This window comes from Epinephelus moara, chromosome 6, assembly GCF_006386435.1.
Source record: "Epinephelus moara isolate mb chromosome 6, YSFRI_EMoa_1.0, whole genome shotgun sequence".
Lineage (NCBI taxonomy): Eukaryota > Metazoa > Chordata > Actinopteri > Perciformes > Serranidae > Epinephelus > Epinephelus moara.
In genome coordinates, this window is record NC_065511.1 from 25,530,150 (window position 1) to 25,551,483 (window position 21,334).

The 21,334-nt window shown below is 39.2% G+C and overlaps 1 protein-coding gene across 1 annotated transcript; it reads left to right on the forward strand.

Moving 5' to 3' along the window:
• Positions 1-499: 499 nt before the first annotated feature.
• rragca (Ras-related GTP binding Ca) lies at positions 500-19,921 on the forward strand. The gene is made up of 7 exons (XM_050046085.1): positions 500-876; positions 4,638-4,841; positions 6,782-6,981; positions 11,793-11,907; positions 14,206-14,348; positions 14,710-14,858; positions 17,919-19,921. Exons 1-7 carry the CDS (start codon positions 694-696, stop codon positions 18,071-18,073), a joined length of 1,149 nt encoding a protein of 382 aa, XP_049902042.1. The 5' UTR covers positions 500-693; the 3' UTR covers positions 18,074-19,921.
• The last annotated feature ends 1,413 nt before the right edge of the window (positions 19,922-21,334 follow it).

Consider the following 21,334-nt stretch of genomic DNA (forward strand, 5'->3'; position numbering starts at 1 on the left):
ATGGCTCGGATAGAGACGCAAAGCTAACTAATTAGCCATCTAGCTCATGTTTGTCTCATAACAAAGTACACCCCATGTTCTTGGGTTGAAATGAGAGCTTGCAAGTTATAGACGCTTTTAGATCCGACATTTTAAGAAGACCATGAACGCGTACACTTTATGAAATGGATGTCTGCCGCCATCTGCTGGTGATATCGCAGAACACCAGCGCTGCCTACTTTCTATTTGATACGTTTTTAATAAACGTCGTCAAATGTTACTTATTTTACAGAAAATAAAAATATATAAATGATATGTTGTTGTTACAAACTCAAACGGCGTAAAACAGCTGCGCAAAGAGTGTGTATTTACCACTTATTCGGGTGATAGGTCACAAAACAGGTCTGAGTACTAGTCAGGTGACAGCGACAAACCTCAGTAGAGTGACAGGCGGTTCGACCAATCACTTTTCGTGTTTTAATTCCGACAGCCAATCAGAATCAAGGGGTGGGAACAAAGGGTGAGTTTTTTTTCAGGGGAGAGGAAATCCTAAGGAAATGTGTGGGATCACGCTCGGTGTTTCCAAGTAGCCAGGGCATTATTGATAAACGATTTCACTGTGTAACGTTAGTTTGTGTTGGTGCGATACAAACACGGGTGCAGCGACCGACAAGTAAGGGGGGGAAGAGGGGAAGCGACCGTCGTTAGGTCAAAATGTCGATTCAGTACGAGGTGGAACAGCTGGCTGACAGCTACGGGGTTGCGGACTCGTTCCCCAAAGATTTCGGCTATGGTGAAGAGGAGGCCGACATTGAGGACAGCCCGGCGCCGTCCGACAGCAAACCGAGAATCCTGCTCATGGGTTTGAGGAGAAGTGGCAAATCATCCATACAGAAGGTAGGCAGAGATGGTGAACTATTAGCCTCTCGAGGCGAGCGGCGCCTTCCCCCTGCTGCACGCAACTAAATGGGACGTTAGCCAAAATAGCTAGCGAGTTGGTGATGATAGCTATGAACCAGCAGATAACATGTCTAGCTACACGAGAGTGTGAGAGCTGAAATTAAAACCCCTCTTTCCTGCAGCTAACAAGCAGTTAGCCTTCAGTGTTAGCTAACGCTAGTGTAGCTGTAGCAGTAAATTATTAACCAGGTGGACAGGAGACGCGCGGTGCATCTGTATTGATACATGGACACAAAGCATGTGACTGTTTGGTTAACAACTTATCCAACATGCCAAATATATCTTAGTCCCACCCAGCTGTGAGGCATTGGGCAGGTCTGATGTGTAGCTCTCACATGACTGCAACCCGACCACACCTTCCATTCTGCAAGTCATAACACTTTGTGTTAAATCACTGCATCCGTCATAGCACCTGCAGCCAGGACAACATGCTCTTTAACTTAAAACATGGCTGGATTAATGAGTCAGGAGGCCCCTGCTGACCCCCCACCACCAACTGCCCCGTGTGCAATATGTGCACTATGGCCTGCATTAAATCCAGAGCTATCAGGGCTCCCAAGGTCTCTCATTGAAAAAGTTATAGCTGTGGCAGTAAACCACCAAGATCCTGACGCAACTCGTCTTGTGATCAATGTGTTTAGTGCATGAAGGCCTAAACAACAGCCACACTCATTACATATATGGCTTCTGCTGTGGGGAACAGCATCTCTGTTTTTCTCGATAGTTTAATGGAACGGTGTGTACGATTTTGGGGGCTATATTGGCAGAAATTTAATATCATATAATCAGTATGTTTAGTTTAGGATTACCTAACAATAAGAATCAATGTGTTTTTGTTACCTTAACCTCCTGAGACCTTGCGTCCTCGCATGAGGACATCACATTTTGGATTTACTTGACCTTATACTTCATTTTACTTAACTTAGACCTGTTGTCCTCGTTCATGGACACTTTTTTTCCTGCCATCTAGTGGCAGTAAGAGCACAATACACTAATGTGTGTAAAAACAAGATGGCAGCCATCTCCAAGCAAAGTCAATCTGCAGCCGATCCCAACACAAAAGTGGACAAGGTCCGAAACCTGATCACATTTTATGGTTGAAACTTATTTTTTTATGATTAATAATGGTTGTAGTTTGATTTGGCAACAAATTTGACCAATTTTAGCAACTGTAACAAGCCAAGACACTGCTTATCAATCAGTAAGTACTCTTGAAGACTTTGGGACTTTAGTTTTTTGTACTTATGGTTCTACTGCTCCCAAATAGTTAGGAGAAATTAAGAATGCATACCAAACAAAAGTTCGAGTCTCAGGAGGTTAAAATAAGTCAATTGTATCTACATACGGAGTGGGTCCTCGTCTGCGGAGTCAGTGTTTTGCGCCATGTTTCCACAGTAGGCCAGTAAAGACAAACAAAATACTGGCTTTGGTTGGGGCCAGCCGCATATTCACGTCAACCACTGTAGTAAATGACCCCTCCGCTGTGCCAGATACCATTGGAAAAACACAGATTTTTAAAGTAAAACTTGCTTTATTCAGTATTTTTATCAGTTTAAATCACCAGGTACGTTTTTTTTGGAGAGGAGGAGACCTCTGTGGATAATTCGGCTCCCAGTAAATACCTCCTTAACAATGAAAACTGAAGGAATCCTAACCAGGAGCTCACTCTTGGCACATGGGAGAAGTTTCAGCTAGTTGCAATGTGCAATCCTCACCCCTAGGTGCCACTAAATCCACACACTTCTCCTTTAATGTATCATTTGCCAAACTTAGTGGCAATGGCCTATTTTTAGTTGAGATGGTTTACCTCTGCTATAAAAACTGCAGCAAAAACCTGACCTCTGTACTGCAATAACATTTATTTTGTGTTCATTTGTGTAAATTTGATTGATTAGCAATATGCACCACGTGAACACAATATTAACTACAGTAATAAAGCTCTTAGAATTAGAATATGACACAGGGCCCCTCTACAAGTCATGGCCACAAAGTTATAAGTCCTAATTTGTATTGTACTTTAGTAGTGTGACGTCCCTTACAAATGTGCAAGTAATCAAATTATCAAAACCAACTGACATGCAGTAAACCTGGAGCCCAGCTGGTTTGCCTCTCTGATACAAATGCCTTTTCTATTTTGTGATCCAGCCAACACTTACAGCAAGGTTGGCTGTCTCAGTTATATTTTTCAAGTCAACCGCTCTCAGACGGGCACTGCGGTTAAATAATAGATGAGATGCAGTTTTGCCGTCTATGATATTTTATTATTTATGTTAAAATCCAAGGGGGACGTAGAGTCAGGCTGGATATAGCGTGACTCACCAGGAGCTTATCCTACACACAGAAGAAACAAAAGTAAATGGCAGTTTTCTGAACTGAAGCACACACTTGTACTGTTTTGCAGGAATCCACACACCGTCAAGTCTCAGACTAATGTTCTCCTCTAAGCCTCCGGTCTGGGCTGAAAAACATGTGATTTGGCTTTTTGCTGGTTCATTGGCCTGTGACCTCAGTGGCCCACAAACTGTTTTAAAATGGCAGTGCTGGGGAGAACACTCCCAGGTCCACCTCCGTCACCCACTGCAACTTATTTTCCTCCTGTAACTGTATTCAGTGGACCAAGACCTCGATCAACCCTTAATCACACTTTACTTTACAGCTGCTGTCTGCTGTTTGAAATCATGCAGCTATAAAATGCTGAATGTGGAGTGATGTGAGTTACATCAGAGTGAGTCTGCAATGTCTTGGCCTTTTCTCTCTTGCTCTGCATGTGACGCCAGAGTTATGCCTTTGTGCTTGAATTATAGCGTAAAGGAAGAAAGTCATTTACAGTAAATCACCAGCTGTGTAGTAAAGAAACCCCTAAAAACACGTTTAAAGATTGTAGTCAGTATATAAAGTTATTATATATTTGCTGTATTATTAAATGCTCAATATTTGTCATAATTTTACAGGCAAATAATGTGTTAAAAAGTGTTTAACAAAATGTTTTAAGTCTCAGCTATTTAACACAAGTTTAACAGTCATTTAACAAACATTAAAACCAAGCAAAAGCATAAGTTGAAATGAGACTAATCACTGAAGGTGCATCACAGTATGTCTGAAAATTAACTTTCAGGGAACTTATAAACTTCATTTTTAAAAATCTGTATGATCCACCTTAGAGAACACGGTAGTGAGAATGATTTACAGTCCATTAAAATGAGTCTCTTGGTTGTACATAGATGCCAAATACATTTTTAAACAAATCTTGGAGTGGCAAAAAATAAAAACAAAATATTAAATTGATTGATATGTAAATTCCATAATGAGTACCTTCGATAAAGTCTGTTTGTAAAATTTTATATAATATCTCCAAGTTGATTATTTGTCTATGTTGTTATTTTCAAGCGTCACCTGGGCTCAGTGTGGTCATATTTATATGAGATTTTACCGTCACCAGCAGTTTTAGGGAACTGTAGTTTCCGTAAGTCTGAAAATAAACTCATAACCTGCTCTTCCACTGTTGCCATGTTCAGTTGGCTAAAGGTTTGTCTGGAAATTACATAGCAGTGTTGAAACTGTTACCTGCCTGTGATAAAAGCTTTTTATTTTGTACCTAGTATAAACTATTATTTAAGGACTTAAAGTTACCCACACAAAATCCCCAACACGTCATCTGCATTTATTCCACATAAACATTACAACAACTCTGATTTCAGGTGGTGTTCCACAAAATGTCTCCCAATGAGACCTTGTTCCTGGAGAGCACCAACAAGATCTACAAGGACGACATCTCCAGCAGCTCCTTTGTCAACTTCCAGATCTGGGACTTCCCGGGCCAGGTGGACTTCTTCGACCCCACCTTCGACTACGAGATGATCTTCAGAGGAACCGGGGCGTTGATATTTGTCATTGATGCTCAGGTGAAGAACAGAAAGTGTTTATCTTGTCACTGACGGGGTTTTTAATTGTAATAATACAACATCTGACTATATTCAGACTCACTTTAACACACTTTCTGTGTCATCAAGTAAATCTGCACACATAAAGCTCACTGTAAGGTCCAGTAAAAGACCTTGAGAGTGAACTCAGTGATGGACAGCCAGAATAGCCAGAAAAAAGACAATTACATGCCGCGGCTTTGATGCCAGTGCTCTAAGTGCTTTCAAGAAGTAATCTCAACTAGGATGTTAGCCACAGCTGATCTGATTGCAGGGTTTATTTGTACTCAAAGAGGTGCATCAGATTCAATTAGTCTCAGCAGTTTGGTCACACAGCGATATCGGAGGAGACTTGTTTTTCTCCTGCTGTTTTGGAAGATAGCGCAGCAGTATATTTCCTCATACCTGGTTTAAAGCTGATGAGAGCGTACACCTCCCTGTCCTGGAGCAACACATGATTGTGTTTGTGTTGTCTCTGTAACACACTTAAGAGGCAGTGTGTGTGTGTTGACTTTCCTGTTCATCAACTAACAGGAATTAGCTGTGGCGTAGATGTAATTGCAGGTTATGTGTTAAGTATAATCCTTCGCTGGACTCAAGTATTTAAAATGGCTCTTTACCAGGTTTATAAAGGCAGAAGAAAGTAACATGCAATTTTGAGGTATCTAAAGGTCAAAAGAGGCTTAAAGCAGGGGTAGGCAGAAATCTGGAAAAGGCAGAAAAACAACAGATTTTGAAAACACCTGCAGCTCTCCTCTCTCTGTCTGACGACCATGGGCACATGCACGCACTCCATTCAGCTACCCAGTGTTTCCCGTACATTGATGTATTTAGTCATGTGTTTTATTGTACGCTGTATGCACAGCATTCTTGCCTCATACTCTCTCGCTGTTAAGCACACCACAAATGAGGGAAGAACTAACTAGCTAGCCACCCTGCTGTCCCTCCCCCTCACTCCCCACTACTTTGGACTGCTTGGCTGAAAGGAGAGTAAGCAGCAGCTTGATCCAGCGAGAAGTTGGGGCTGTCTGGTCCCCTGGAGTTGGGGTTTTCACGGGCTGGATTCAGGTTGCTGCAGCCGCAGAGTGGTGTCCATCTCTGGAGCTGCTGCCTGCTCTCCTCCCTGCGAGGTGGTCTGTAGCGGTGGGAAATGAGGTGGAGGACACACTGTGATTCGAGGCTCTAGCTAACATTAGCTACATAAAGGTAAACTTGAAGCTGCAACCCTGAGCCTTTGGCTCTTGTTAGCAGAAAGCTAATCCATAGCAACAATTTCTGTTCATCTCTGCTGAGACACTTCTCCAAGATTAACACATGTTTTATTTTGTTTATTGTCAACTCTGTCTCCCTTTTTGGGTTGCTTTGCAGCGCAGGCAGTTGTTGCGAATGCTGGAAAAACAACTTTCCCTGCAGGATTGTCCACCACTGAATCAGGCTTTCACCATCTGAAGGGATGTGCACACACATCTTTCTTTGTAGGACAGCCAAAAGGAATGCTTCTCTCTGAAATGACCTGTGATCGGCCAAAGTCTCTCATCACAGCCTACATTTTCTAAAGCCTGAAAACAGAGCCAAGAGGTGTAGAAGTCTAGTGTTCACTTGAATTTAAATATGCTCAAATGTTATGGGATTTTTGCCCAGTGACACCAAAGAAAAAAAATCTGCGTACCCCAGCTTTAATTGTTTTGCTCTCAAATGCTTTAACTCAGCTGACAGTATGACAGAAAAAAAAAGGTGATTAATTATATGGTGATTGTGTGCATTACTACATTCATAAAAGAAAATTGTGACATAAATAAGGACTGTAGGTTACTTAAAGTTTTGATTTTTGTAATGCATTTATGCCCAGTTTTATCATTCACTTTCTAAACAGATGTACGTATTGCACATGTGTATTAATATGTTTCCTTCCTTCCTCGTAGGACGATTATGTGGAGGCCCTGGGCAGGCTTCACCTCACTGTGTCGCGGGCCTACAGGGTCAATCCAGAGATCAACTTCGAGGTGTTCATCCACAAAGTGGACGGCCTCTCAGACGATCACAAGATCGAGACCCAGAGAGACATCCATCAGAGAGCCAATGATGATCTGGCAGACGCTAGCTTAGAAAAGCTGCATCTCAGGTACACTTAATTTAACATGCTATCATTTTACTTCTACATCTGAACAAGACTGAAGAAGAAATAATTTCATCCTTGTTGCCTTTGCAGTCATAGAAGATGTTGGTACAGAGAGTTACTACTGAGTTTATGACTAAAACATACAGACACACCTTTTATTGATGCATGTTTAATCTTAGTTTGCTGTCCTATCTCATCACTGCATGGCTGTTAGAGTCATGCAAATAGACCCATCTCTTTCTTTCTCCTTAACATCTGAGTCCCTTAATATAACATGTAAAACTTTTTATAACAAAGTGAGACAAATGTCTACATGAATGGGTAAAATGCAAGGCACCCTAGAGCGGCAAAACTAGAACAACTCTGTTTAACAATGACTCAATCCATTATGAAAATACACTAAAGCATGGGGTGTCTGTCTGCAGGTCCTTAAAGAGTCTAAAAAGGTCCTAAATTCAAATGAACAAATTATTAAGCCTTTAAAGTCATTAAGTAGCCTTAAATTTGAATTTTCTTAATTGCCACAAACATTTTACGTAATTTAATTTGTCCATCTTTTATTTTTGTCAAAATGAGTCAAACTCTTCTGTGTCAAAGTCCACATTTCTGATGTTACAAATCTTTAAACCTAATGCTGTTTTTTTACTTTATATATGCACATATCTGTTGGCAAAATGCAGATTAACTTAACTCACTCCAATAACCATATCCCTACTTAAAACCTACCTCTGTACAAGACCACATGTATACACTACTTACTTCATATTTACCTGCAATGCTTGAGTGAGAAAAAGATGATTTGTCCACAAATCAGTGTTAAATTTGGTTTTAAATTGTCTTGAAAAGGTCTTAATAAGCGTTAAATTTAAAGTTAAAGTTTCTCAGATACCAGAAGTACACTGGAACATTTCACATCAGGGTATCCTACCTGCATGCTACTGTTAATTTTAGCACAAAGCCTTGAAAACACGCACAATATTGGAGCTGTATGGTCAACAACTAGCAGTCACTGTCACAAAATCAGTTGAACAATGTTCCTTTTCTAACTAATACATACTTATATACATCAGTAAGGACTTTAACCACAGGAAACTTTGTATTAAGTGTGTACAGTAAGACTTTTCATGCTGAGCTGATTTAATACCCAAATATGATCAAAAAGAAAGGCACAGTTTAGAAATAAGCTCTGACAGGTACAGCAGCTAATCAGAAACCTCAAATGCCCTCCAAAAATCATTTCTAATTCAGTCTGTTTACTAAGCTAACTTAATTCAAGCTGCTATACTTGAATGTAACTAGAATCCAGATGTCTTCATGTGTCTTTCGCTTGATGGGATGAATTAATAGGCTCACTCTACATTAATTTGTAGGCCTGGTTTGGTGTAATTTCAATCGTGGGAGCCTACCTTGATGCAAATAAAAAGTAAGTTCGTTAAAGTTAAATCCATCAATTCAGTTCAACTCCCTGAGTTAAAACAACTTTGTGCTTCCACAAGACGCGTAGGTGTTAACAGCCAGTCACACCTCCCACTGAATCAAATTTGTGTCAAGTCTGAAAGTGAAAATAAGGTTGCATTCATAAACAGTGTAAGGCGTGCTGTTTTTTTTTTTGTTTTTTTTTTTCTTTCAGCTGAGTCTGCACATGTAGTACAACGTCATCATCATTAGTGGCATATGACTTGTAATTTAATCTCTGAGGAAGAGTGTTATCAAGATATGAAACTTCCTGGAGCAGCAGAGTTATGATAAATGACAAAATATGATAGCGTGTGTGCATGAGTGGTAACACAAGAGAAGGCATAAACTTGAGAGCACATACTGTAACTGACATGTGTTTGAAGTTATTTGTGTGACACAGTCGTTCAGGGCAGAAGCTTATTGGTTGATAAGTCTTGTACTTTCAGTTGTGTTGGTGTAGCCTGTGTCCTGCATACTCTCAGTGTTACTGTGAGATTCCTCTCTGACCTCCTAATGAGGAAACAATGACCTGTGGTTCAGATACCAAAGCTGTTATGATTCACGTTCTTAAGGTCTGACGCATTTAAGAAATAGAAACAAGGCTGAAGCACACGTGTGTCGTTTTGGTCCATATTCCGCAGTGTCACCACACAGTCGTGTACGCCATCACCAGTGTAGGAGATTTATTGGTCTGTTATTTCCTGAAATTATTGCTGCGTCATGCAACCTGAGGAAATAGCCCTTCAAAAGGCTCGAGTAGAGCTAAAATGATTACTTGATTAAAGGCTTAGTCCAGGGTTCAGCAACCACTGATATTAGAAGAGCTGTTTTGACTAAAAAAGAAACTTTGTGGAACCATCAAACATTTTAAGCCTCATAATAAACGAGGTAACAAAACCTATTAAGTCTAAATTAGCCTATCAACATTACAAACAGGTCTAAATGAGCGTTCATTAATATGTTTTACCACAGGTTGGCTCCTCTGCAGTAGGATATTTATGATTATTTGGTTCTTTAATGTTGCAGTGTCGGTAGTAAAAGCAAACAAATCCAACCACCCACATTTGAATTCTCTATTTTCCTTTCAAACTCTTCCTGTTTTGGATTTGGAATTAATAGTTGGTCTACCTAGACTAAACACAGCTATTTAGGTTCGGCAGAGTTTAGAGGAAAAGGTGCCAGGCTGTAGACATGTGACGCACGTTGCAGCTGATGAAATGTTATAACAATTTCAACAGAGAATTAGAAGTGCTATCCCCCTTTTTTGTAAACAGAACAGGAACAATAAAAATGGTCTCTGCATGGGGAAAAAAATAGACATAAGTTTGTACATAGCTGTGTACATAGTCCGGTTGTAAATAAACCCCCAAAGTAAGTGTGGTTAAAGAGAAAGAAGGTAAGGTTATAGATAGAAGAATAAAAATCAACTAAAAATAAAAAATAGTAAATAATACATTTGTAGGAAATTAATTGATTTTAGAAAATTTTATGTGTATATATAAATAAATAAAATAAAAGACAGGGTTGTTATGGAATTAAAGAGAATTTAAGTTTCCGAGTGAACTTATCAGAGGAGCCTGTCACTTATTTTCTCAAATTTAACAAAGGCCGTAACATCCTGAAGCCACAGCGATATAGACGGGGGTTTAGGAGATTTCTACAGTAGTAAAATACGACGTCTTGCCAAAAGAGAAGTAAAGGTTAATATTCCTGACTTTGAGGAGTTAATTTGGAGTTGTTCAGCTGATAACCCAAATATAGCAATAAAAGGATCCATTTTTATCTGGACTCCTAAAACCTTTGTTACAACCATAAAAAAGTCAGTCCAGATTTATTTGGCTACACATTTTTACAGTTGGACAATGTCATAATCACTTAAGACCTACAATAATGATGAATTAAAATTAAAATGTTAACAAATAACCATTATTCACATCCATTTATTTTTTTGTCAAAGCCACAGGGAGCCACTGGAGAGGGGCTTACGAGCTACAAGTGGCTCGGGGGCCGTAGATTGCCTACCCCTGGTTTATTCAACAGACGGAAAGCTAATTCATGACAGTATTGTTAATTGATTAAAGACATTGTTTAAGTCATTTTTCAAGTAAGATACTATGCTCTTCAAAGGTATACTATGCAGGAATTAAAGTTAAGCCAACCACAGCTTTGTCAGCTTGGCTTCACCTCACTTTATTTGTGTTGCTTGGTGCTGTGTCAGTGATTTTTGTAACTTCCTTTTGGATGCGTGCTGCTTATAAAGTCCAGACTTCACCTGCGTGCTGTACCCTGGAGCATCCTGAACACGGCAAAATAACAAGAAGATCTGAAAATACAGGCAGAGGGCAGAGTCTCTGCAGAAAAATACACCACCACACATCTCTAGTGGGTCAAAGAATTTTGCATAGTATACCTTTAAATGTGAAGATTTGTTTGCTTTTCACAAGTTGACTTCATGAATTGAACTTTGGCATATTTTTGATAGCCGTTCATCATGTGATTTTTCAAGTCATCAACAGTTTTATTTGTTATAGAGCTGGAAGAATGACCCATTAGTTAATTTAAGAAAATAGGGTTGGTAACATTTTTGGTAGTAAATATAATGTTTCCTATCAATCCAAAATGCCCAAAATTCTCTGGTTTCAGCCCCTCAGATGTTGTATTTTTTCTTTTTTTTAGTTTGTCAGTGTATATTTATTATTTTTGGTTTTGCAGCCCTAATCAAAAAATAAAACTACTCATTAATAGCCTTTGCCCTGAGTCACTGTGCAGAAACTTGTGGTGTACAACATTAAACAGGCTGTCCTGGCCGATCCCGGTCAGCTCTGCAGCAGCTTTACTGTTGACATTTGGTCTGTGTTGGCACACACTGCTCTGTGTTTTATGTGGGGTGAGATTGTTGTTTATTCTGGTTAGACAGCCAGAGCAGCTCCGGATATATAGCAGAGCTGAGAAGGTTTTTTTTTTGCTCTGCCTTGTGGCTCTCTGGTGCTTTCCTCACTGTAATGTATTGCAGAGTTGAGCTTCTGCCAAGTGTATTCAGACATTTGGCTCAGGCCACTGGCTTCAGGTTCTGACCTTTTTATTTATATATCGAAGCAACCAAAGTCCACAAGTCATGTGTGTCCAGTTTTGTCATATGGTGATAGGTTTTTGCTAATAATGTGTTTTTATTTCTGTGTCTGAAACTGGCTTTGATTAACAGCTCCTTTCTATCATCCAGTGCCTGTCTGTCATGTGAGCTTGTGACTCTTTCTATTTTTACCTGCTTTCATATGTATTTTAAGGAAGTGAGAAGTGTATCCTGCGAGTAACTGCTTTATTCACTTCCTCCTTTTGTTTTTTTTTTTCTCATTCAGCTTTTACTTGACGAGTATTTACGACCACTCCATCTTCGAGGCCTTCAGTAAAGTGGTGCAGAAGCTCATCCCTCAGCTCCCCACTCTGGAGAACCTCCTAAACATCTTCATTTCTGTGAGTCAACAGCAGACGGCACTTTGTGAATGAAGCCATCTTGTGAGTTTGTCATTGGCCAGCGTGATTTATGTGTGACCGCCTGCGTCATGTGAGTCACTGCCAGCACATATGGCACTTTATGATTGGTACTTCCTCCACTGCCCTTACAGTCTGTGATTATGATGCTGCACTGTGGATGTTGCTCACATTCACAACGACATATACGACAATATATAAAACCCAACAAGCTGTGCTGCTTCACATGATATTTGCAAATTGCACTTAATATTTTGGTATCCAGGGACTTTAAGTAGTTTAAGAAAAGTCCTCTGTGACAGACAAAAATATCTCCTTGAGAAGCTTTAAGTGCAAAGCTCAGACTCTGTCTTTGGATGTTACATTTCATGACTAAGTCCTGAAAAACACTTCAAAGAGCAGTCAGTTGAACTTAGTGCCTCTGCCTTTGGGATGACTTGCAAGATTCAGCTTTGAAAGGTTTGATTTTTGGCTGTGTGGATGTCATCTGTTGGCACACATCCTAGCTTCACTGGGTGATTAAAGCTGCATTTAAAACATTAAGGAAAACGTAGTATTTTGAAGCTTTGTGAACTCAGCTGAACTGAACCGAAGTGAACCCAAGTTCTTCTTATGACATCATTTTCCATGTGGATAAAAAGGGATCACAGTACTGTGTATGTAATTAAATCACTGTCAATGTATTTACATTATTAGTACACATGATAAAATGTGCCAGAAGGTGAAGCCCAGTTATAATGTTCAGTGCAGTTTTGACTTGTCAGTGGTCTCCTTAGGAATGTTCACAAAACTTCTGGCAGATTTCAATATGTGTAGTGATAAGTTGTGGCATGTAGAAGTTAAATACCAGACAAATTAGGGGTGAGAATCACCAGAGGCCCAATAATACGATATTATTATGATACTCAAAAGAATCCCCTAACCCAGTGGTTTTCAAACGTTTTATACCCAAGGCATACCTGTGTTTATATCTGTGCACAACAGCCTCTATAATAAGTGTTATCACTCTAATCACAACATTAATGTTTGTTTTTATCTACTGATATCAAATAACAATTCAAATCAACCATTACACAGGAAATATTAACAAAATGATTTAAGAATTAATTTTAAACTTTTTAAAATTACATCAAAGCACCAATAACACATCCATTTAAATGGGAAATAATGTAAGATAACGTGATGTGTCACACATTTATAATTCCCTCGTGCGAACGGTGACAAATAGCTTCCCCATGAAGGTCTATTAAATTAAATCAAATTACATTTTTAAAGGTAGAGTTTGCCTCTTTTTATTAGGAAATGGGTGCACACAACATACTGATTCAGTCAATTAAAAATTCATTCATAACTGTGGTTATCACAAAATCCCACAGCACACCTGGATTTGCATCGCGGCACACCATTTAAGAACCACAGCCCTAACCCATGTGTAAATCACTTACTCACTACATGTGGCGTTAAATTCATAAAGATAACTTTGTTTTTCTCGCACCAAAAGTTAAATTGGTATTTGCAATATTAATAATTTATGTAATAAAAATAAATACTTGGTGTCATGCCATGCAAAATGACACTATATTGTATTGATTTTTTCCCCTGACCCCGATGACAAATAAAGATACTTCATCATATTGATGCAAATCATATAAAATCCAATATTGCCTACAAGCCATCTCACTGATTTGTGTTATTAGTTGACAATGGCCTAAATACTGTACTTTTAATTTTTTTTTTTTATATACTTTATTAATCCCCGAGGGGAAATTACTTCGATAATAAAGGGATAACCAAACATTATAAATGGCATAAAAAAAATCTAGGGCTAGGACAAACAATTAGTAGACTAGTTCATTAGCAACAATCTTCATATTGATTCATCATTTTAGTTATTTTGAAGCAGAAATTCAGCAGATCCAAATTTTGAAATGTAAGTCTTTGCTGGTTTTGGACTGTTGGCTGAACGAATGAAGCAATTTTATCATGTCAGTTTTAACTTAAGAAAACTGTGATGTTAGTATTGTCTGACGTATTTCAGACCAAACGATTTATTGAGAGAATGATTGTCAGGGTAATGAAAAATAATGTTTAGTTGTTGCAGTAGTAAAATCTGACAGTTGCCAAATTGGTATTGTTTCATTGAATTTATCATCATATTGCCCACCACCACTGTATTGATAACAAATGTCCAATGTACCTTATCAATGTCCAAACATCCTTTCTCTTTCCTTTGTCTCTTCCTCTGTGTCATCCTCGTTGCCTTTTATTTGTCACTGACAGAATTCAGGTATAGAGAAGGCCTTTCTGTTCGACGTGGTCAGTAAGATCTACATCGCCACAGACAGCTCTCCTGTAGACATGCAGTCCTATGAACTGTGCTGTGATATGATCGACGTGGTCATTGACGTCTCCTGCATCTATGGGTGAGAGCGCTTTATTTGTACATTAGTAATGGAGGTCAGAGTTGTTGTTTTTTAGCTCTTCCTGTCATTCAGATGCAAGTTGTGTTTTGTAGACTTTAACTTTATAGTAAGTGCATTAAAACAGAAGGAAGAGTATCTATGGGGTAGATTTTGGATTAACTTTCTGTATAAATTAACATGTTTAATACCAGAAAAACCTACATTTCTTAATGATTTAGGATCTAGAGTTTACCCCTGTGTTGTCTCATTGAAGCATAACTTAATTTATGCATGTGTTTGCTTAATTAATCCACAAGCTGCAGTTTATTTCACATTTTCCCCTGAACACTGTGGTGTGTTGTGTTGTGTTGTGCCACACCAGTCTGAGGGAGGACGGCAGCGGCAGTGCCTACGACAAGGAGTCCATGGCCATCATCAAGCTCAACAACACCACTGTGCTGTACCTGAAAGAGGTCACCAAGTTCCTGGCCCTTGTCTGCATCCTGCGAGAAGAAAGCTTTGAGCGCAAAGGTAAGCTGTCAGAGAAATCCATGATCCCCTGGAGCTCATTTGGCTTAATTTGGCTAATGGTGACGTGGCCTGGAGTCAAGTGTTTTCAGATTTTCTTCCAATTTATTCTAGCACTGCAGCCGATGTGTATCTACATGTAGACACAGAGTATCAAGTCAGAACAAGGATGACTTTACATTGTCATGTGTTGAAATAAATAAATACATTAAATGGAAAATCCAGCAATGTAATATTTCACTTACATGAGATAGATTTTTAGAAACAATAGTAAAAACTGATCCATAAAAAAACTGAGCCATCCTTTTGGCTTGAAGTAGAGAACTTCCGATACCATTTTTTCCTTTCTGATACTGATTCGGACACTAAGTATTGATCCAATGCCATTGTGTTAAATATAAATAACTCACAATATTCTACTCATTATTTCGGTTGCTGTCCAAACAGCACAGATCTACTGACACTCAGATGGGGTGAATGTCATGTTATTCCATTGCTCATGTGCTCTGGAATCAGCACCATTACGCACACAGCAACACAATCTCTGATTCGTCAACAGACTTGACCCAATGCATCAGTGGATACATCTTGCGCTCAGCAGGCTTCAGCTAACGGCCAACGACAATAAATGGATAAACAATCACAAAAGACATTATTGTTAGAATTATTCGTTTTTAATTGACTCGAAATAAACAAGCTGGATTTCAAAGCTTCTGAAAGGGATATGATCGCATCTGAGCCCTCGTAGGAAAGCTATAATGGTGAGGAAGCAGAGGCAATTTAAACAAGGTATTTTTACTGGCAATTCAATAAAGATATACAGAGTATTAATAAACAAACGCAGAACCAGTAAGGAGAAAAAGACAACCCCACCCACCCATCAAGCCAGGAACAAACAGAGAAAGCCAGACCAGTCAAAGGAAATCTAACAGACAAGAAAAAAAAAAAAAAACTTGTGTGACATAACATAGGGGAGTACAGCGTGTGTCATTACAATTTTTCAGCTTCCATATTTGCCATGAAACTTAAAAATGGTTGCCAGTTGGCAAAGAAGAGTGCAGTTGATCCTTTAATAAAATGACAGATTTTCTAAGCGGAGGCAGTTTTAAAGTAAGTTCCAGAGATATTCTAAAAATAAAAAACAAAATAAAACATTGACACCCTCATTAAAGTTTATCAATAAAATATGTGTTATCAGATCGGTGCAGACTCACATAGTCACTGATACATGATCTAGCATTGTAGGGAGTATGGGAGGCATTTCAGTTATTGGAATCGGAACAACTCTTTAGATTATTATTATTTTTAAATTACTTTATTACTTGTCAGTCTTCACACCCCATACTTGGTCCCTATGGGGACTTGAACCAGCAACCCAGCCAAGTCCCTATGGACTGAGCTACTGCCGCCCCTAGTAAGGGTCCGGTTCCAAAACACTTTTTATAATGCAACTTAATGACATATCTTGTTAGACCCTCCCTCCCTGTTAAAGTCCCAACTCACCCAGACTCCATGCAGCCAGTTTGTAACACAGTGTTTCTTTAAAAGGCTCAAGCCCAAACCGAGCTAACCCTGATGACTATCTTGGTTATTTTCTCAGACTTTAGAAAGCTCCTTCAGTAGCCACAGAGGAAATGACGTAACTGTTTGTACAATCTTAGTTTTCCTTGTAAAGAGTACCCTGATCTTCATCTGTTAAAGTGGTAGAGTGCCTCATAAACTCTGCAATAAATGCTGCATTTTGACGTTGGAAATCTTAAGTCATTTTTATTTTTGTAGTTTGGTGTGGTTTTTTTATTACTTTAATACATATGTACACATGATATTATTAGATCAGAAAGTGTTGCTGTTATAATGCAATACAATACAAGCTCATAAATCAAAGCTCAGCTTCTAAAAAAATGACCGTCTAGTTAGGTTAACACCTGCCAGTCTCCACAGGGATTAAACATCATTAACTTTTGAAAATGTTGTGGTTGGATTTGGCAGTGGATTTCATTATTTAACAGTTGTTCATGTTATTCTGTCTTTACCAGGTAGAAGTTGCTTTTTTTTGTAGTATCACATTTTCAGATTAACATTATAACCTAATTTAGGCGGAAAAAACTTCAATCTATGGATTTTTGATGGATGAAAATAAATGCACAACTTAATTCTTTTGATTCGTTTTATCACTACTTCTCCTCAGACTTTTCATTTTCTTGCAATACAAGAGTCTAACATAACAAGACTTACTGACACTTAACCAAATAATTACATGAGCACTTTTTCCTTCAGTTTTCACTGATTACAGTTTGTTTTTAATTTTGGGACATAATTAAGCCTATGACTCTTTTTATCTACAGGTTGGACCAACTTTACTTTATTTGCATCCCATACAAATAATGCAAAACACAACAACATCCTGACTTTTTTTCAGGGTGGTTGCAGGTCCTTAAAATGTCTTAAATTGAGATTGAATCGGTCTTAAATTGGGTCTTAAATGTGTTTTGATCACATCACCAATGTCATTTTTGGTGATGATGCTATAAGAAACATAATTTTAACAGGAGGGAAACACTTTTCGATGGGGTACCATATTTCGACGCAACACCTGTATGTGTGCAATGCCCCTTTTTTTGCCCCCTCAATGCACTTAGATCACGTGATGAGTCTGCATCGTTAAACTAGGACCTTGTGAGCTATGGGAAAAATGGGAAAATGCAAGTGAAAGCACAAATCGCTTGACAGTGTCCAGAAATGTCCATGAAGTAAACTGCGCTCTATGTCGAAGGTGTTTTAAACGTGGCAAAACAGGAATCAGGGCGGTGGAATCCCACATGCAGAGCCGTAAGCACAGAAAGTATTACTGTTCATTTTGAACTGACATCTATGTGTTTACCTGGAAGGAATATAGTTTCCTTTTTGGTGTGTATTTCCATCGCAAGTTTTGTCCAAATTTAATTCAGAATGGTCTTAAAAACTCTTAACTTTAAATTGTTTACACCTGTAGACACCCTGTCTTTGTGCAGATATTGTCACAACAAAATCTAATCATCTGTTGTATCTTTTTCGCTTCTTCAGGATTAATAGACTACAACTTCCACTGTTTCCGGAAGGCCATCCATGAAGTTTTTGAGGTTGGCGTTTCCACCCAGCGTCCAGCGGGCCCCAAGGCGGTGGGCTCGCCCTGCAGCAAGGCCGTCGCACTGAACGGCACGCCGCGCAACACTGTCTAGACACTGATGCAAAATAAAAGACACAAGAGTGTAGAGGAAAGGAAAGATGGAGAACGGCCTGAGAGCCTGTAGAGGACAGACTACTAAACGCACCGGCGCGCCAATCACAATCCCTTGCTCCCAGCACCCAAAGTACTGTGAGACGGCTTGAGCCGCGAGCGTGTGAGACAGCACTGGAGCACAGCGGGGGTCAGGCCTCTCAAGCTGGGACGGAAGGGAAATTCAGGCATTCTTTTTAGGCGAATGCAAGGCACCGTGTTGGCTGTGAGGAGGTCCGAGAGAGTAAAACTGCACCTGGACAGGAAAAAGGTTCAGGATCTTTCTTTGGATTTTCCTAAAGCGGTCAAAGGCTGTGATAATTAGCTGCTGGTCCCTCTAAATGAACAATGTGAGGAGGGAACACAAACCCTCGTTGTAAACCTTCTCGCTTATGGACGAACTGTGATGTCAGTTTGCAGGAATTTCTCTAGTGATGAACCCACCCCGACCACTTCTGTGCTGATGAAAAAAAACAAAACAAAAAAAAGATGGTGGATGTGAACTGCAAGTCCTAACCCACACATGTTCAGAGATGGCCTTATGTAGATGAAGCTTGTTGCGGTGCAAGCTTTCTCTCACCACCACTCACCTCACCCTACCTGAATGCTGCCCAAAACTCGCTTTTTGGTTTCACTTGTGAAGGGAAAACAAGGTTTTGTGTGCAGACTGAAAAGGGATTGTGCTGTCCATCTGACTTGGTCTTGTTTATGTGTGTGTGTGTGTGTGTGTGTGTGTGTGTGTGTATGCAGGTATGTGTGTGTGTGTATATGCAGGTATGTGTGTGTGTGTGTGTTTGTATGAAAGATTTTGATTAGATCCCAGAGTGGGACCTTTACAGAAAGAGTTTATGTCCTTCTCAATAACAGCAGCTTAGCATAATTAAACTCTTTTCAATCAGTGAAAGTAACTTTTATGTGTGTGTTCCACTGAAAATCACACTTTTGATCGACTTTATGATAGGTTGTAAAATTAAGTATGTTGGGAATTTGTTAATGGTCTTTGCAAAAGCACTGCCAAAATAATTACATGACTCAGAAACAGTAAAATAATGAAAATACGTCATGATTAAAACCTCATTTGTACCATTTTAAAAAAAGAAATGTATTAGGTTGAGACGCAGGACTGGTGGAGGAGTTCACACTCCACATTGGCTGACTAAGGCATTTTGGGATGATTATATGAACTGGTTGAAACTTGCATGTTTTTCCACCTAGAGTTTCAGTCCTGCCCAAAATTATTAACCCATGTTTTGTTTTTAGTTTGGCTCTGTTTAAGCAGGATTCACAAAAGCGAAATATACCCATTCCAAGCATGCATACGTCGGTGTGTTGTCAACTTGTATTGTTCTCAACTATAACACTGCTCATTGCATTCAAAAGGTAAGAAAGTGAAAATGAAACTAACCAAGACAAACAGATAAACCAGGAGGGAAAAAAGACCAAATTTCATTATTTACCATTACAATGACACACAACATGTTCATGCCTGTTTTATATCAGGAATGAGATGTGGGAACTCTGGCTGCATCTAAAGACCAGGAGCCTGACTCACGAAGCAGCTGATGATTCACAGGTTATCTTGATACGTTTGCTGAGTAAAGTGCCTGTAAAACTTGTTTTGGATTTTACTCAGCAAAGTTTTACTCGGGTAACTTGGTGAACTCGCTTCTTGAGCCAGGCTCGAGATCTTCTCGACCCAGTCATTATAAGTCACCTGAAAATACACACTTGCACATCAGAACTGTGATGGATGATTGATTTCATGTATTGTGATGCTATACTATGTGAAATAAATGAAAATTTAAATTTTGTTATTGTCGGTTTTAATGAGTGAACCAGCTGCACATTAAAGGAAGTTTATTCTGAAATCAGAAGTACATATTTTCCCCTTACGTATGGTGCTATTTATCAATCAAAAAAGTTTTTCGTGTGAGTTGCTGAGTTATGAAGATAACGGCTATAGAAATGTCTGCCTTCTCTTAAATGGAACTAGTTGGCACTCAGCTTGAAAAGCAAAAAATACTTTTGAAAAACTTGACAGCAATGTCTCTTTCCAGAAATCATGACCCCATTACTCAAGATCAGTGGTTCCCAGCTGGTGGGTTGCAGTCCAAGAGTGATTTGCAAATGTGTCGTTGGTAGAAAAAAAAAACTTTATTTTGAATATCCAGCTCTGAGCTTTTATTTGGAGTGCTGGAGAGTGAGTGATTGACAGACAGCTACTTGACAGAGACAGCAAACTAGCTGTGGATTATCTTGAGTAACCGGGTCATGATTTCTGGAAAGAGACATTGCTGTTGAGTTTTTCAAATGGATTTTTTGGTGCTTTGAGCACCACAACCCGAGTACCATCTAGTTCCATTATATTGGAGAGAAGACAGACATCTCTATGGCACTAGGCAACTCACACCAAAACAATCCAGACATCAGACATGAAAAAAATCCCTTGTATAGTTGTGAGTCAAGAGGCAAAATGATTTATCTACTGTAAGCCTACAAGCAAACACAAGATGGCGCTGCAGGACTACTCCACTGTACCCCCTCAGTGTCCTGTTATTAATTTTTGCCCCTTCTCCAAACCCAATAACTGTTTTCATACTTGTTAAATGTACAGTAAGCATGTATGAGTTGCTGAACCTGTATGGTGAATTATACAGTCTGTTAAAGTACGACCATAAATGTCAGCAGCTTGTGTAACCACCATGAGCAATAGAGAGAACCCATTTCATTTACTGGGCCTGCAGTGTGACCATAACAATAGAGTAAATTGGATTACTCAGTATTGATGTAACATAGGCTTTAGCTCACATCCAATTTGTAAAGAAGTCATGTTGCATGGATATTTCCTGTGTTCAAAGTCTAAACGACCTCTTTAACCTTTGCTATAAATGCTCAAAATAGTATTTCAGTGATTCTTTAATATGAAGCCAGATACACTGTTAATTGTCAGTTTTCTTGAGTTGGCTGTTGTTCTTCTGGCATTATAATGAGGGAGAAGGGGGTGGGGGGAGAAAAAAAAATCCCCTTACTGGTTTAGTGCATATAAAAACAACTCACTGAATAGCTTCGCCATGCAAGTTATTCACCAGTTAAGTTAAATAAGCCTCACAGCTACTGTCACGACCCATTATGTGGGGAGTAGGCGAGACAGCTAAACACCACTTCCACACAATTTAGATGCAATAAAACACTGACAGCTTTTTTATCCACTTCATTAAGCCAG

What these genes read in the sequence shown, in the direction of transcription:
- rragca (XM_050046085.1), top strand. Translation starts at nt 694, where the DNA reads ATGTCGATTCAGTACGAGGTGGAACAGCTGGCTGACAGCTACGGGGTT. An exon ending in TTAGAAAAGCTGCATCTCAG is followed by an intron (nt 6,982 to 11,792) that starts GTACACTTAATT and finishes TTTCTCATTCAG; the next exon opens with CTTTTACTTGACGAGTATTT. An exon ending in GACGTCTCCTGCATCTATGG is followed by an intron (nt 14,349 to 14,709) that starts GTGAGAGCGCTT and finishes GTGCCACACCAG; the next exon opens with TCTGAGGGAGGACGGCAGCG.